This window comes from Chaetodon auriga, chromosome 6, assembly GCF_051107435.1.
Source record: "Chaetodon auriga isolate fChaAug3 chromosome 6, fChaAug3.hap1, whole genome shotgun sequence".
In the NCBI taxonomy this organism is placed as follows: domain Eukaryota; kingdom Metazoa; phylum Chordata; class Actinopteri; order Chaetodontiformes; family Chaetodontidae; genus Chaetodon; species Chaetodon auriga.
This window is the reverse complement of record NC_135079.1, coordinates 1653621-1669539: the sequence shown is the minus strand read 5'-3', so window position 1 is coordinate 1669539 and position 15919 is coordinate 1653621. Positions and strand designations below refer to the sequence as shown.

Genomic DNA, 15919 nt, shown 5'->3' with positions numbered 1-15919 from the left:
GAGCGTGTGACGTTTGCTCAGACCGAATGACGTCCACCGTCACACTTTGCTGATTGTTTAGATCGTCTGTGCTGTCGGGTTGAACGTGAACGAAGACGTGAACACAGCGTCTGTTCTCTTGTGTTTTTCTGAACCAGGACACTGAAGGGCTGAAGGTGGGCGTGGCCGACCTGATCACTCAGTGGGTGAAGGGCCCGTCTGACGGCGGCAGACAGTCGTCCTGCAGGCCGACGGTGAGTCACAAAGATGAACGTGAACGTGTTTAATTCTCCTCTTTCAGCTCAGTGTCGCTCACCTTCCTTCGGTTACACTTCAGAGGGAAATATTCTGCTTTTTACTGCAATACATTTATTTCTCTTCTGACGACCCCTCACATGTATCTGGTGACCCTTCCGAGGGGCCCCGACCCCCACGTTGCACTATACTTTTACTGCTGATACTTGAAGTACATTTAGCTGACGATACTTCTGTACTTGTACTTGTACTAGGATAATGAATGCAGGACTTACTGGTAACAGAGTATTTTTACGTATTTTTACTACTCTTTACTTCACTACTGAATACTTCTGAGTACTTCTTCCCCCACTGACTGACAGTGACGTGATGCGTTCAGGTGCAGCTTTGTGATGTGAGGTTTCCCTCTTGTGGAGAAAAAAGATATAACACGGTCAAAACGGCTTCTTCCTCTGCTGCACCGGAAAAGAAGAAGAATTTCTCTCAATTCCTTTTATGTGAAAGATATTTAATGTGTGAAAATCGGTGAATGAGACACAAACGTCTGTTTTATTGTTCCAAATATTAAAAGAATATTTAGAAAGTTAAGTAAAGGTTACTTCAGGTCAGACAAATATCCTTTTTTTCATTTGAAGATTCACTGTTTTTCTCTTTTCACTGTGTCTTACATGTTGTTACTCATGTTATTTGCACTCAAAGTTAATAAAAGACCAAAGCTCTGATGGCACATACACCATGTGCTGGAACTATTTCCTGACAAACAGCGTATCCATCCGCCTGGTGCTTCTGTGCTGTGTGGGTTGCCAGATTTGGTCTGTGGGCTCAGGTGAGGCACAGTGATACCAAACCTGGCAGCAGAGTCACACGATCAGCTGTTGTTCGACATGAAGTAGTTCCAGCAGGAAACTCGCTGTGAAACCACAAACTGTGTTCTGTATTTCTGTCTGTGTGGAGAAACGCAGAGTTGATTAGTGAGTTTGAGGTGTTGGCAGGTGGATTTCTGACAGAAACAAGCTAGCGGTTTCCCTCTGTTCCCAGTCTTTATGCTAAGCTAAGCTAACCACGTCCAGACTCCAGCTTCACACACAGACATGAGACTGATGTCCACCTGAAGCGACTGAACCTCTCCTTTCTCTCTTCTGACTGCTCTTTGAATATTGATCATGTTGCATCGATTATTGATCAATTTGTCAGGATGTGAAAGCTGGAGATGTGATGCAGAAGAAGAACATGTGGGAGGTGATTGGAGACTCATCAGGGAGGACCGGACAAAGAGCCAAGGTGAGCACACACACACACACACACACACACTCAAAGCCCACACTATACACCACAAATATGCACACACAGACAAAACACCACACAAATACACTCATACACACACACAGTTTTTACCTCTGATGATCTCCTGGATGTGTTTGACGTGTTTGTCTTCACTTTGTTGCCTCTGTGAAGCAGCGTCATTGAAATTACATGAAAAAGTACAAAATGCAGTAGTAGTAGTAGTAGCAAAGAGTTTCACTGACGGGACGATGAACACGTGAAAAAGATCCTTCAGACACATCGAAGGGAACAAACGTTGACTCGTGTCTCTTCAGGTCTCAGCAGCTGGAAAAAAGTACAAATTTGTCGTCACTGGACACGGAAAATATGAGAAGATCCCTGTGGACAACGAGGACGAAGGACAGATCGCTAACGGACAGTCTGGTAAGAGGAAACGGCTCCAAGTGCATTAACACTGAAATGTTAGTTTACCTCCTGTGTGGAGTTCACAGGTTCATGTTATAATTAAAGCCTGTGTTCTTCTGCTCCGACTGATTAGAATTATTGAGTCATGTGTTCGTCACTTTCATGTTGCAGCTGGTAAATGTAGTGATATAAAAAGTGTTTTATCCTGTGAGACGTGTTGGAGTAAATGTACTCAGTTACATTACACCACTGGAGTTGTGTGATAAAATGACACATCAGTTCATCCAGTTAACTGATTTAAAAAAGAGGCCGCAGTGTTTTATCGGCCACAGCTGATCAGGTTTGTTCGTGTTCAAGCATTAGAAACAGATGAAGTCAGTGGGGAAACTCTGCGTATTTATTTTGAAAGTGAATCACAGAAAATCTGACGTCTACGTTTCACATTTTCTTTGGAAACTTTACCTGCTTCCATCAGAACCTCCAGCACACGCAGTGGAAATCATCAGAAGGAACGATAGAAAACAAACGCTCAAACAGAAAACTAGAAGAATAAAGTTCGGGGTCGCCGCCCTGCGTCGCCGTCATCCATAACCCGCCTGTGTCTCTTGACCTTTGACCCCGCTGACCTCCGTCGTGGTGGAGGCTGCTCTTCATCACTCTTTTCTGACAACTTACAGAAGCTTTTAGCTCAGCGGCCATCTTCAAATCACAATGAAATCAAGCACTTTAAGAGCAGACAATTGTTCATTTGAACTGTTTCCAGAGTGGACAAGCGAAATCACTGCCTGGACGCTTTAAGTCTGGACATTTATTCATTTCTGAGTGTGAATTTTATCCCTTTACAGTGATGTCCAGAATCCCTACGACGGAACAAAAACAGTGGAATAAACTACTTTCTGCTAACAGTCCCCGAATGCAACATGCTGCATTTTACAGATGGGAAGTTTCCCAAATCTGAATTCACTGCTCAGTGAACTACTGACTGTTGATGACACGGAGGGTGATGGATGAGTGAATGAGCTGAAAAACATCCAGCAGACAGTGACTTGCTAATGTGGTGAATCTATGTTGTTCTGCTCTCACGTTATTTCATCAGAACCAATCACAGAGCCTCCGCTGTGATTGGTGGGGATGAAAAGAGGGAACATTTTGAAGCTCTATGACGTCCAAAAGTGACTCAAACTCAAATGATTTTTCTAATATTCTGTACATCCATTTCTTCATTTTGCAGTTGCTCTTAACTGTTTTAACAATAAATGAAATTCACGTTTTTCTGTCGTCTAATCTGCGTCTTCTCCGCCTCTCTTGATGTTTCCTGTGATTGGTCCGTCGCTGAATTAAGTCCCACCACATCCCGTTTGAACAGGAAGGAGGTCGAATTAAGAGACTCTTAAAATGTCGTTTTCATTGTGACTTTAAGAAAGTTCAATCCCAAAAAATAACCATCTACTCTACTTATAGTCTACATACACATCCATTATCTTACCCTGAGGCAAGTAGCACCATTTTGAATAAAAGTGGATGTTTGAATGATCATTGAAGAAAAACATAATTTTCACACATGATTTGTCTTAAAATCATTAACTTTAAATTCTAAAACTGTCGATTATTCAGACCAGAGGTTGACTTTTCAGCCTGAATTCTAAATCTTGAGCGATCTACAGTCAATAACCAAATGTCTTCAAGTCCTTAACTTCCATCTATATTCAGTCTATGTATATTGTGAACATGTGATGAAGGAACAAATGAGAAGCTCTGAAATTACTTAAAACATAAACGCTTTAATCTGATGTGGCGTCTGAATGACTTTAAGACAAATGGAGCTCTCTCTTTGCAGCTAATCCACAGATACAAACATCCAGACATCCAGTCACACAAACGCAGCACAAAGCATTTGTCAAGTATAAAGTTCAGGCTGACTTTTCTACAACACAAACTACATTCGTTTAACACGGAGACTCCAGACCTGTACATGATTTCTGCGGCGAAGATTTCTGCACCTGTACATTAAACATAGAACTTTTTTCTTTACATTTTCCTCTTGGCGCTTTAGATTCTACATATCAGAGCAGCTTAAATGGCAGTGAAGCCCCTCGCCTTCCTGTTAAAGTCTTTTGGTTCCTCGTCTTTACCTTTGCGCCCAATCAGACCCATTTCAAAAACTGTTGAAATTTTCGTCACCGGCCTCGAGGCTGCCTCTTTAAGCTTTTTCGCGTCAAACTTTGGACTGAAGAGGAGCACGGGCAGACGGTATGCAAATGAAGGTATCTCTGTCAGCTCATCCTTCGTCGCTTCCTTCATCTCCTCCTCTTTTTTGCTTAACTCGATCTGGTGCATGATGCTCTCTTTGGTGGAAAACATTTGGAAGAGGACGGCGTCCCACATCTGCGTTGCCTTGGGAGTGTCTTTGGTTTGGTTCTCGTCCTGAGTTCCAGGCTTGTCGCCGGCCTGCTCAGCGGCCTTCTTCACCTCGTTCTGGTCCTGCTCAGCGGCCTCCTTCTGAGAGCCTGTTTCTGGAAATTTGGGCTCCTCCTGCTCCACCACCATGTGCTTCTTGAGCCGGGACCAACCGCTCACCTTGGATTTCATCCCCTTTGGCTTTTGTATGGCTGTGAGAAGGGACTCGGCTGCTGGTCGGGACTCATTGCCTTCCTTTTTCTCAGGTGCAGATTTAACTTCCGAAGCTGATTCAGATTTCTTATGTTTTCCTTTGTCTTCACTTCCTGTCGACTCAGCAGCAGCTGCCTTAACAGGGAAAGCAGGTGCTACGGTGCTTGGCTTTGAGCCTTCGGCCTTGGCTTTGGTGGCAGCTGCAGACTTCTCCGGCTCTTTTTGATCTGTGACGACAGCTTTTGTTTCAGTTCCTGACTTCTGCTCTGCAGTCTGGACTTTATCTTTGCCTAAAAGTTTTCTGACTGCCTTCAGAGGATCCTGGTCATCACCTTTGGGCAAAGGATGTTTGGCCTCAGGAGTTTTTATCTTTGGTTTGACTTCTTGAACTGGTGTTTCCACCTTCTGCTTCTCAGGAGTTTTCCCCACTCCTGTTGGAGGTTTAGCCTTTGGTGTTTCTTGAATCACAGTTTTTTCTTGTCTTACTTCCACCTGACTGGATACCGTACTTGTCTTTTGTGTTAATGCTGCTTCTGAGGTGTCAGATGCTTGTGAAACAATAATAACAGGAGCTGAGGGGGTGGTGGCAGCCTTGTCAACCCTCAGATGGGGTTTATTTGTTTCTTTGGGGGTTTCTTTGACTTTAGACACATCGGCCATAGATTGTCCCTTCACAGATGGCTCTTGGGTAGGTGTTTTACATTCTGCTGATTCCTCTTTTGTAGCTTTAACATCCTCTTCAGGTTGTACCTTAGAAATGGACATACCAAATGCTGGAGAGTAAGTTCTGATTCCCCCGTAAGCAGTATATTCTGCTGGTGTCAGTCCACGATAGTGAGACTTTGATTTTTGAGCCACTTGGGTTGGAGTTTTGGGTCTCTGAAAGGCTACAGGTGATACACCAGAAGGTGATGTCCCATATGTAGGTGTCTTTGGTCTTTTATAGCCAGGTGATGTGGTCATAAGTCGGGATGCCTCGTATGTTGGAGTCTTTGGCCTCTGATAGCCACGGGAAGTCACTGCTGGTGTTGTTGGCACAGATGACGGAGTTTCAGAAAGTCTTTGAGAGCCAACTGGAGTAGATTGGATCTTCTCTCTTGTCAGATCAGGCTCCGATTTTGACTTTTTAATACTTTGTTGGATTGGTATAGCTGCAGGTGTCATGTCTGAATGAATGTCCCCATTCAGTATTGTTCCAGTAGGCTTCAGCTCAGTAGTCTTGACACTTTGAGAAGCAGACGAACTGCTTGCAGCAGAAATTGTTTTGGGCGTTCTTGACCTCTCTGGCTCTACTGTGATGGGAGACACTGCAAACAAGAGAGGATTGGGTCTTGAGATTTCAAATACAGGCGTTGCAGCCCGAGTTACGTGGTATGCCGGGGTTTTAGGCCGTCCTACTGAAGTTCTCGATGTCTGTAGCTCATAAGTTGGTGTTTTAACTCTGATTTCAGATGTTGGAGTGGCTCTTCTGATTTCAGCTGTTGGGGTGACTCTTCTGATTTCAGCTGTTGGGGGGGCTCTTTTGATTTCAGGTGTTGGGGTGACTCTTTTGATTTCAGGTGTTGGGGTGACTCTTCTGATTTCAGCTGTTGGGGGGGCTCTTTTGATTTCAGGTGTTGGGGGGGCTCTTTTGATTTCAGGTGTTGGGGTGACTCTTTTGATTTCAGGTGTTGGGGGGGCTCTTTTGATTTCAGGTGTTGGGGTGACTCTTTTGATTTCAGCTGTTGGGGGGGCTCTTTTGATTTCAGGTGTTGGGGTGACTCTTTTGATTTCAGCTGTTGGGGTGACTCTTTTGATTTCAGACGCTGGAGTCATGATTGAGTTCTCTTCGGTTGGTGTAGTGCCTCTTTTAGTGTCTGATGTTGGTGTTCCTCTCTGGAGATCTGTGCCCAATAAAGGAGGCTGAGTCAAATCTTGTTTTGTTTCTGTTGGTGTTGTTTTTTGAGTCACTGTGCTGCCAATAGCCGTTAATCCAGCTGAGTCATACACCGGTGGAGTCCTAGATGTCTCGTAGTATGATGTGCTTGCTGTGTACATCCTAATTTGAGGGACATCAAACATCGGCTTGGGCGATCTTGAAGGTTCAGTCGCTTTGAATGTTGGACGTGGACTTCTGCATTTGAGAGGGGTTAACACAGTCAGAGGACGAATCAAAGCTTGCCCCCCTGTTGCTGGATAAGGAGTTGGACCTGGTTTTGTGTGTGGCTGAGTGGTTGCTTCAGCTTCAGCAGGTCTAAGACCAGTATGAGTTTCAGCAATTGTGCTAAAAGCTGTTTTTTTCACTTCAGCAGCTGGTACTGTTGCCTCAGGCACAGAGGAAGCCTGCAGAGATATTTTGGGTACCACCAGCTGGGGGACTGGTGCCAGAGCAGGAGAGACTCCAGAAAGGTGGGCTGGTGCAGAATATGATGAAACCGTGGTAACATGCTGCGAGTAAGAGTATGACGGCATCGCCACCGTTTGAGGTGAGAACCTTGTTGCTCTGCCATATGCTGCACGCTGAGGGTAAGGGGACGCCACATGTTGATAGAGCGGCCTGACGGTGAACCGTGGAGGCTGCTGGATGCTGGAGAGGCTGAACGGTGTCTCTGGAGTCTTGGGAGGGGTGGAGTGGTCACTGTGCTCGAGGTCAGGGCTTGCTTCATTCACAGGGGAAAGGCTGGAGCGGAAAAGCGCGGCAGGCTGCGATGCCTGAGCGGAGGCCTTTTTCTTGGCACTTCTCTTGAGGAGTTTCTGAAGTCGAACATTGTCCTTTCCGGGCTTGGGCAGCAGGGGTGGCGGGTACTGCTGGGAAAGCTGGGTGACAGCACCGTAAGCGACAGCCATGAGTGCTTCAGCACCCTGTGGAGAAAAGTTCAAAAAGAAAGGTTCAGGAAAGGCAGACTCATAGCGAGTCACGATCAAAACATTCGTCAAATGTTAAGTTCAGGCCAGTGCTCTGACTAACCAAGACTCAAAGTCTCAACCTGTGCGTCATTTTTGTCGTCAAGATTTCTGCACTTGTGCTAAATATATTTCGCAGCATTTCTTTTGGCATGTCACATTAGACATAGTTTAAGTAGAAGTGAATCATCTTTTTGTTCTATTAAAGTCTTTTAGTTCCTCGTTCATTTTCAGATTCAGTTTTAAAGTTGAATTCACTTTTTAAAGGTTTCGAAATGTTGACATGTCTTTGTCAGCTTTTCCTCTGGTGAAAAATTCAACTAGTCTTGCAGCCTTTTTAGTGCTTTCCTGTTTTCAGATCAATAAGATCAAACATCGTGTTTGTCCTAAAGGTAACAGAATAGAAATTTGGACCACTTTATAAAATCTGCATATTTAACATTTTCTCTTTGTGTCTTTTGCAGATTTATATCATGATTACTGAGGAGGTGTTGCGTCTTCAGGAGGACACCACTGGCTATAAAGACGTCGAACAGAAGCAGCAGTTACAGACTCAATATTTCATTTATTCCAATAAATCACGTTCGTCTGATTCTCTCAGCTGGACAACAAACCAACAGCTCAAGTCCAAAAGATTTGATCATGACACGTCTACAATTGTTCAGTTTCATCTCTGCTATTTTCTGACAATCTGTTTCTATTATTATGTATATATCTGCCTGTGAGCTTTAATGTTTCTGTATTCGTCTCCACTACAGTATTTAGGTGAATCGTTCCTAATCTCTGCTTGGTCCTTGTATGATGGCGTGTAGGGAAACTTAAAAATCTTTTGAATAGAAGAGGTTTAGCTTTTCCAATCATGTAAAATTAATGGATCGAGACTACTCGGCGTTCTCTGTTCTGCACTTAAACTTTGCTCACGAACAATCTGAAACATGCTCGACAAGCTCAGGAGAGACTTAAAGTACTTTGAGTTCATACTGATTGAAGTAATTACACTGAACGTATGAACACTGAGATTATCGTCTAGGTTCACTCGGTGTTGCCGGTTACCCAGAATGGAGGACACTGATTATCTGTTACATCAGAACTTTATCAAACAAACACCTGATCGATACACCTGAACTTCTTTTCCTGTGTGTGTTTTTAGCAGCTCTGTCTCAGTACAACTGCAGACATTTTTCACCTTTAATATCCATTTACTGATTTCTGATTGTTTGTGTTTATAACTCTTTTTCTTAAATAAATTAAAATCATTTTCTACCTTTGCAGTGCCCTCAATCTGTTTTCTACTCATCTTTTTTCTATTCACTGTTAAATTATCAAACAAATCTTTATATCATTTTGCACCTGAAATGTTCAAAAATCTTCGTCCATCCACTTTGGCCAATCCAAAGCGAGGTACAACAACTACCACCTACATTTTCATCAAATTATTAGAAGTAATTCTTGGTCCCTTGAGGATGATTATTAATGTAGTGCCACCATCAGGACAGAAGGTTCTTTGCGGAACAGGAAACATTATGATGTTACAAGCAGATTATAATGACATTTCTTAATAACGTTCCTGTTCCTCAGAGGATGAACCCTTTAGATTTGAGTCCATGCACAATGCTCAGGACAACTTGTAAATGCATTTTAAATAAAGTACTTTATAAAAGACCTAAAATGAAGAGTTTATATATCAAAGCAGAATGAACTAACAATTAAAAAAATACACTTTAACATTTTACGGTTACATTTTAAAAACAATCTAATGCACTTTTACTGCACTGAATAAAATATATAAATCAGTAATTTGGTTTTCATGCAGGTACAAAGTGTGTCCTGAACTCCACACACAGATGTACTGAAGCTGACTCCTCATGTCTGAGTGCTCAGAGATCAGAGATCAGTGCTGCAAGCTGACAGACCAACAGGAGAATCGAGCTGAACTCCTGGATGATGTTACCGCCTCACAGCTGATCTGGAAGCTGTTACTTGGCCTAATTTTAGTTTGAAGGCAGAGAGGAGGCCGGCCAATCAGCTGCTCCCTTTTTCAAGACTCCTGGCATTTTACAGGCATCACCTTCCCAATAACAATAAATCAGAATGCTGTGATGCAGATCAGATGGAGCCTAATCAGGGATTAACACACAAACTTCATACAACAGGAGTGCTGTGTACAAACTGAATCAACTGCAGCTGGAAAAAGTAGTATTGAGTTTATGAGTGCAGACAATATTTCCACGAGTGTTTTCTTGTCTTTTGAACTGAGTTATGAATGAGTTCAACAGAAGCTGCAATTTTTGTCACACCCAAGTTAAAACATTAACCGAACAAGCAACGTCCTGATGATTTGTCCTGAGGGTGGCGCTACAACAAAGGTCACAGGGTCATTAAAGAGTTCATCCTCTGAGGATCTGTCCATTTTTATTCTGATGGTGTTGGAGGAAAAGTTCGGAGGTCAACAGAATCACTGGGGTTGATCCTTGGGACCCTGAACATCCACAGCAAACTGATTTTTGATATTTATTACATACAAGAGCAACAATTATCCTGCTGGTGGCGCTAGAGGAAAGGTCAAAATCAGCAGACGAGATAATTCTCTGGGTTAAAGTAACCAGGTTCTCCATCCTTCACCTCAAGTTCCTACACATTCTTTATGCTTGTGTTGTGTTGTGTTGTGTTGTGTTGTGTTGTGTTGTGTGTTTTACCAAATCTTTGACATTAACCATCAGAGATCTGCACTGTGACATGAGGAGCTCTGTGAGGCTTTACAGGCTAAGCTCCAGGATCCTCTCATGCCTCTTCCCACATAAATACACACATATAGATGTGTATATATATCTGCTGGAGGGTGAAAGTGAATGCACAGCATCTGACCTCATGACATCACAGCCCAGTGACACTGGATAGGGCCTCGGATATATGTTGTCACTTAGAATACCGAATCACACCAGAGGACGAGGATTTCACATAGAAGGAGGAAGAATCGAGCTCAGAGTTTGGAGAAATTTTGTGAAACTGTTCTGTTTGCTTTTTTTATTCCTAAATCCCCAAATGTTCTTTCTTTAAAACTCTGCAAGCATCACGTAACATTAGTGCAATAAATCTGACCTTAAAATAAGAGTCAGATAAGTTTATGATCGCTGACATCATGCAGTCCGTACAAAAACAACTGTTCAATATCTTCAGTTTACTATGTGTGTCACCACAGTGAAATGTAGGCCAGAGCTGGTTGTTTTAAAGCCCCCACGCCCACATCCCTCCCTGAAGCTGCTGCCAGTCTGACACATGAGAGCTCACTCCTCCTTTTAAGGCTCTGGTAGGTTCGGTATTTGGAGCGCCTTCAGGATGCAAGTTCAAAAGAGGAAAGGGTAATAATAGCAGTGTAATAAAATCCAAGCTGGGCCACAATGGCCTCCTTAAGTAAATGAATCCACCCCAAAAAGTCAGTAACCTCCAGTGATGTTATGAAGCTTCACACACAAACAGAGCAAACAGTGAGTTTAGATGGAAAAGAAGGAACATACCAGGTAAAAACTTGTTGCTGATGTTCAAAGCGCTCCAGGCAGGTTCCCCTTGACACAACAGGAGAGAACATTCGTTCAGATTTCAGCGTAAACTATCAAATTCAACTTTATTCCCCACAATTACACAGCAGGAAGGCTGCAGCTCAAATCTAACATGTGATCATTCAGTAATGCCCCATTGCAGCCAGGACACGTAAATGACAGGGCAGAGTGTGTTTTGAAGCCGCAGGGAGTAGAATCAGTGCGAGGCTAACACTTAGCTCAGCCCTGCTGGTGCTTTCATGTTGCACTGAGGACGAGAAAAAACACCCTGAGCTCTCCAAACACGTCCGCTGTCTGGCTGCCGAGGAGGGGGGTTCTGCATTCGACAGCAGCCGCCCCCTTAACGCTGCTAACATCTTCCCTGCTCTCTATCTGGAGAATAAAAGGTGTAATTATGGCGTGTTTACCTGTGCGACTGCTGCTCGGGGGGCGGCCGGCCGGCTGCTGCCTGCTTGTCCCAGCCCGGAGTGTCAGAGCGGCAGGTTCATGTTGAGCCCAACTCGACCCCCCTTCCTACAAATGGAAGGAACAGACGCCATGGCAGTCCAAAAATAAGTCCTGAGCCCTGTGAGCTGCTCAGATTGACAGCAGCGTCGTCGTGACAGCAGAGCGAGACGCAGCGCAGAGAGGCCATAGGACTTTAGGTTTCACCACCTCAAGGCTCCAAAAGTGGGGGCTGAGGGCCACCTGGGGGTCCTCCAGGGATGTACTTGGGAGCCGGCAGGGGGCTCCACCACACGCTCAGAAAGGGTTTAATTTGAATTCTATACAAATAATCCTTGTTCAGGGGTTCTTGATGGGACTGGGGATTTTTGAGGGGTTCTTGCACCGATACAGACGAATCATGATGGTGGTCAGGGATCCTTTAAGGAGTTCCAAAGATCTTTGTGAGGGGTCTAAACATTCTTGATGGTGCTCTAAGGGACAAAGATGTGCCTGAATTAAACAGATATGGATGCTTCACATCAGCCAAAGTCCACAGTTCAGTGTAATCAAACCCAAATTTAATCATGTTACACTGTCAGTGCACAACATCTTAATCCTCAGAGAACCAAATCTGTAATGATACAACCATCCTGATGATGTGAGCACCTGTGAGGTGTTATTTGAACAAGCCTGTGATCCAAGAACCTTTATAAGATGTTTTAAAGGTGTTGGGGGATAACAGGGGTTCTTGAGGGGGATCCAGGAGTGGGTATGGCATTCCAGAAGTATTAGAGGGGTTTCCAAGAGTGTCTTTATGGGGAGTTTAAGATGAGCTTCCAGGAGTCCTTGAGAGAGTTCCAGGGCATCCTTAAAGGGATGCGTGTGGCAGACGAACCTTCAGGTGCTGGTAGTTGTAGATGATTTGATTGCACTAATGTGTTGAGGGGGTTCTTGGATTCTCTTGTGTTTTATAGGTCCTTGTAGGGGAGTCATGTGGTTAAGGGATCTATCACAATATTAAAAGGATCTTTGGGGGTTCTGACTGATCCTTTATGAGGCTACTGACCTCTGCTTAGATGGGGTTTCAGAAGTATTTCTGGGGATCCCATGAGTCCTTTCAATGGTGGGGTTTTGTGTGATTAAGGAGAGCTTTCAGGAGCCTTTGAGTGAGTTCCAGCTGTACTCAGCAGGATTTGGGGGGGTCATTCATGGGGTTAAAATTGTGGTTCTAAAGGTTTATGATGGCAGGACAGTCCTGGAAAGGACGTTCCTTAATGGAATTCCAATCGTATTTGCTTGGAATTGCTTGTGCAGTTTGGCAGAAAGATTTAATTTGACCGTCGTGTATTTCACATGAACGTAGACGATGCACTCTGTAACTGTCCTACACCCTGAAACAGTTCAGTCCAACGGTAACAGCAGGAGGTCTCTAGCCTCAGGTTTGTCTATCTGTCTTCCTGTGACATGAAAACATTTGAAACTCGCACATGTGGGTGACCAAGAGCCTCTGTTCTTTATTATGTCATTGTAGCGCCCCCTGGAGGAAAGTAGAAGACCATTCAGGATCCCAGAGGGGGCCGAGACAGACAGTAACATCACAGATCCAGCTTAGAAATCAAGCTTTGCGAGTTTGCTCAGTGATTCATGCTGCAACTCGTTCAGACTTACAGCTAAACTGAAAGACATGAGCAGCAGATCAAACTGATGCTGCAGAAGAAAATGAATAAACACAGGCCTTCATTCACAATCACTCACTTCTCATTTAATCAAATGCAACTAAATCCAATACGACTTGAATTAAAATGATTAATTATAAAAAGATCATTTCTTAATCTTCAGTTGGGCATTTAAAAGACATGGAAGGACAAACACTCATTAGCATTGACTTCACATATTACATAACTGAGAAACAGAGTTTGCATTTTAACTGATTCAAAATGTGAAGAAAGTCAAGCTGTAAAACACCTGCAGCAGAATCCACAAACAATTCTTATCTGACAGTTTGATTTCTTCTCATTCAAGCATATTTTTCCTTAAATTCAGCCTAAAATGAGGAGCTACACACGGACAGCCCGGTGGTGTTTGTGTAGCATCTCAGTTGTCGTGATGTTTTTGTGTTTTGAGGACCTGCATGGACTAAAACTGTCTGACATACATCCAGTGACTTTTCCTGATGATACTTTTGTCCTTCTGACTGATTCTTGTAGACAAGTAGTCAAAGAAGCCAAGAAGAAGATGATCAATATGTAGGATTTACAGCTCGGACAGACAAATTGTTCAGGTCTTGTCCTCCTGTGACCATGCTGTACATTATGTTTATGTGTCCCAGACACATAAGAAGTTCGGGGGAACCTGGTTCGCTCCCCTGACGTCCAACTCTCCTCTCCCACTCAGATGAAATTTGCTTGCCTAATGCAGCTGCCCCAGAATAGCAACCTGGGGGTGTCTTGGCTGCCCCCTTCTCCAAACTTGAGCCTCCCTCCTTAGCATTCAACCCTTCCATCTCCTTATTGAGTGCCAGCAGTGGGAGGGGGACCTGAGCCATGGAACCTGCCCCACCGCAGGCCCGGCCTCGCCTCCAGGACGACTCCTCAGCCAATGGGGAGGCCGAGCGGATCGTGTGTCACTATAACACAAGGACATAATCAGCGCGGTAAGTTTGCAGAACCTTACAGCCTGTCTCGGCCAGCAGGGAGCTCACTTCTTTCAGCTTTTCTGAGGTAAGGAGGAGGGGAGAGGGTGAGGGTGTGCGTGGTAGAGAGGAAGCTCAAGTGCAATGTCCCCAAACATCACCCAAACCGAGGACAGCTGAGTCCACTTGTGTTAAAATCACTGCCACCACTAAGAGGCTGCTGCCGGCTCAGGGGTGAGACGGTTGTGTTCAGATAGTGGATCACAGAGGAAACTGGCCTCCCTTTGATGCTTTAGCGTCTGAGCTCAGTGGCACTGAAATCTAGTTTATGCTGGTGTTTAATTGCAGCTGTGTGGCTGAGAGGCTGAACTGGGTTGTAACTCCAGAGCTGAGAAATGTTATTTTTGGAGTCTGTGACCATGTAAAACCTTCAGCTGAGGTTAAAACATGAAGCTCTGAAGTTCCTCAGGGCACCCGGTGTTATCTCAAAGGACTTTGTTGTTGTTTTTGTGCCGGTTTGGTCGGAGTCCAGTGACCCGGCCGAGGTTCATACCTGAGGGATTTACAGGCGGCTTAAAGCCTCTGAGGCAGCTTTCCGCTTCAGGAGACAGAAGATGATACTAATGAGTTATGTAACATGGGGCTGTTATTTGTGATACTTTAAGACAGGGACACTGCTGGAACTTGTTTTGGACTGCAGGTTTCCTTGGCTCATAGGTTATAGTTTTAATTTTGCTGTCCATGGGTGAAGCTGTAAATGGGCGTGGCATGTGTGTACATTAAAGAGCTCATAGCTTGAGGATCAACACTTTAACATCTTGAACAGGAGCCAAGAATGTCCAACCTGCATGTAAAGGAATCATCTAAATGTGGACTGTTCTCCTGACTACCAATACTACAAGCTGGTGTAAACACTCAAAACATTCACTCACACAAATTTATGTGGAATTTACGAGATTGAAAGAACAAATAGCGGGAAGCCAAACATTAGACCTTTAACCTTCACGGCTCCCTTTCTGGGTTTATTTTAATTCTTGAGCAAAGTGGCCCCAGTCAGCAGGGAACCTCAGGAAGATGATTGAAGGAACCATGTGAGAGCGAGACGTCCAGATAAGGAGATGAAGGTGGAATTAGGGGTGGTGGTCCAGGGGAAGGAACCCAATCTTCAACACTGGGTCCACTGAAACCGGATCTGGGACCTGTGCAGCTGTCTGATGAAAATAGTTGTGATGTCGTGACGCCTTCATGGTGGCCTCAAGCTAATGAGGCTAATGGGCAACTAATCCGACATCCAATCACTGATAGAACAAGTTCTGAATAAATTCAGCTTGTGTGTGTTCGTCAGTGCAGGGTTTTGATCAGATGCTGTGTCCAGTCTGGAATTTTACAACGGGACGGTACGCTGAGAATGACTTTAAATGTGAAAGAATCTGCTGCAGACTGTTCAGAGCTGAAGATATGTGTTTCTAAAGATAAAAACTCTTTAACGCCTGGGATGCCAGATGGAGGCAGAGTGATGGCAGAGGGCAGGAGGTTGACCTATACCCCCGCAGGACTCCGTTTTTTCCAACTGTAACATTAATCTTCTCTCACAGCGGCTGAAAACATTCCACTGGCATAAATCTATGTTTGGCTGCCTTCTCACTTATCATCAGAGAAGCAGATTCAGGACCGGGGCTCGAATTTCCGTCCAAAGTCGAGCACTAATTATAAACCAAAGATGTTTGGATCTGACAAATTTTGGGGGATGTTTCAAATCCAGATCCCTGTACAACATTTCAGGCGATGAGGAACTAAACCTTTCAAAGTGAAACTACATCAAAGAATTTGTTGTTTTTGGGGGTAGTGGTGAAATATGCGTAGGCAAGCAGGTGGAGTTTGGTCAGGG

The 15919-nt window shown here is 44.2% G+C and overlaps 1 protein-coding gene and 1 pseudogene across 2 annotated transcripts in view; both read left to right on the top strand.

Moving 5' to 3' along the window:
• lsp1a (lymphocyte specific protein 1 a) overlaps positions 1 to 8685 on the top strand; it is a 30234-nt gene extending 21549 nt beyond the window's left edge. For both annotated transcript variants that reach the window (XM_076733903.1, XM_076733904.1), the window contains exons 11-14: positions 138 to 233; positions 1429 to 1515; positions 1833 to 1941; positions 7881 to 8685. In XM_076733903.1, the coding sequence (XP_076590018.1) occupies positions 138 to 233; positions 1429 to 1515; positions 1833 to 1941; positions 7881 to 7900 (312 nt within the window). In that variant the 3' untranslated portion in view covers positions 7901 to 8685. The remainder of the gene's footprint in view (positions 1 to 137; positions 234 to 1428; positions 1516 to 1832; positions 1942 to 7880) is intronic.
• LOC143321759 (uncharacterized) lies at positions 4001 to 4795 on the top strand (annotated as a pseudogene).
• Positions 8686 to 15919: the final 7234 nt, after the last annotated feature.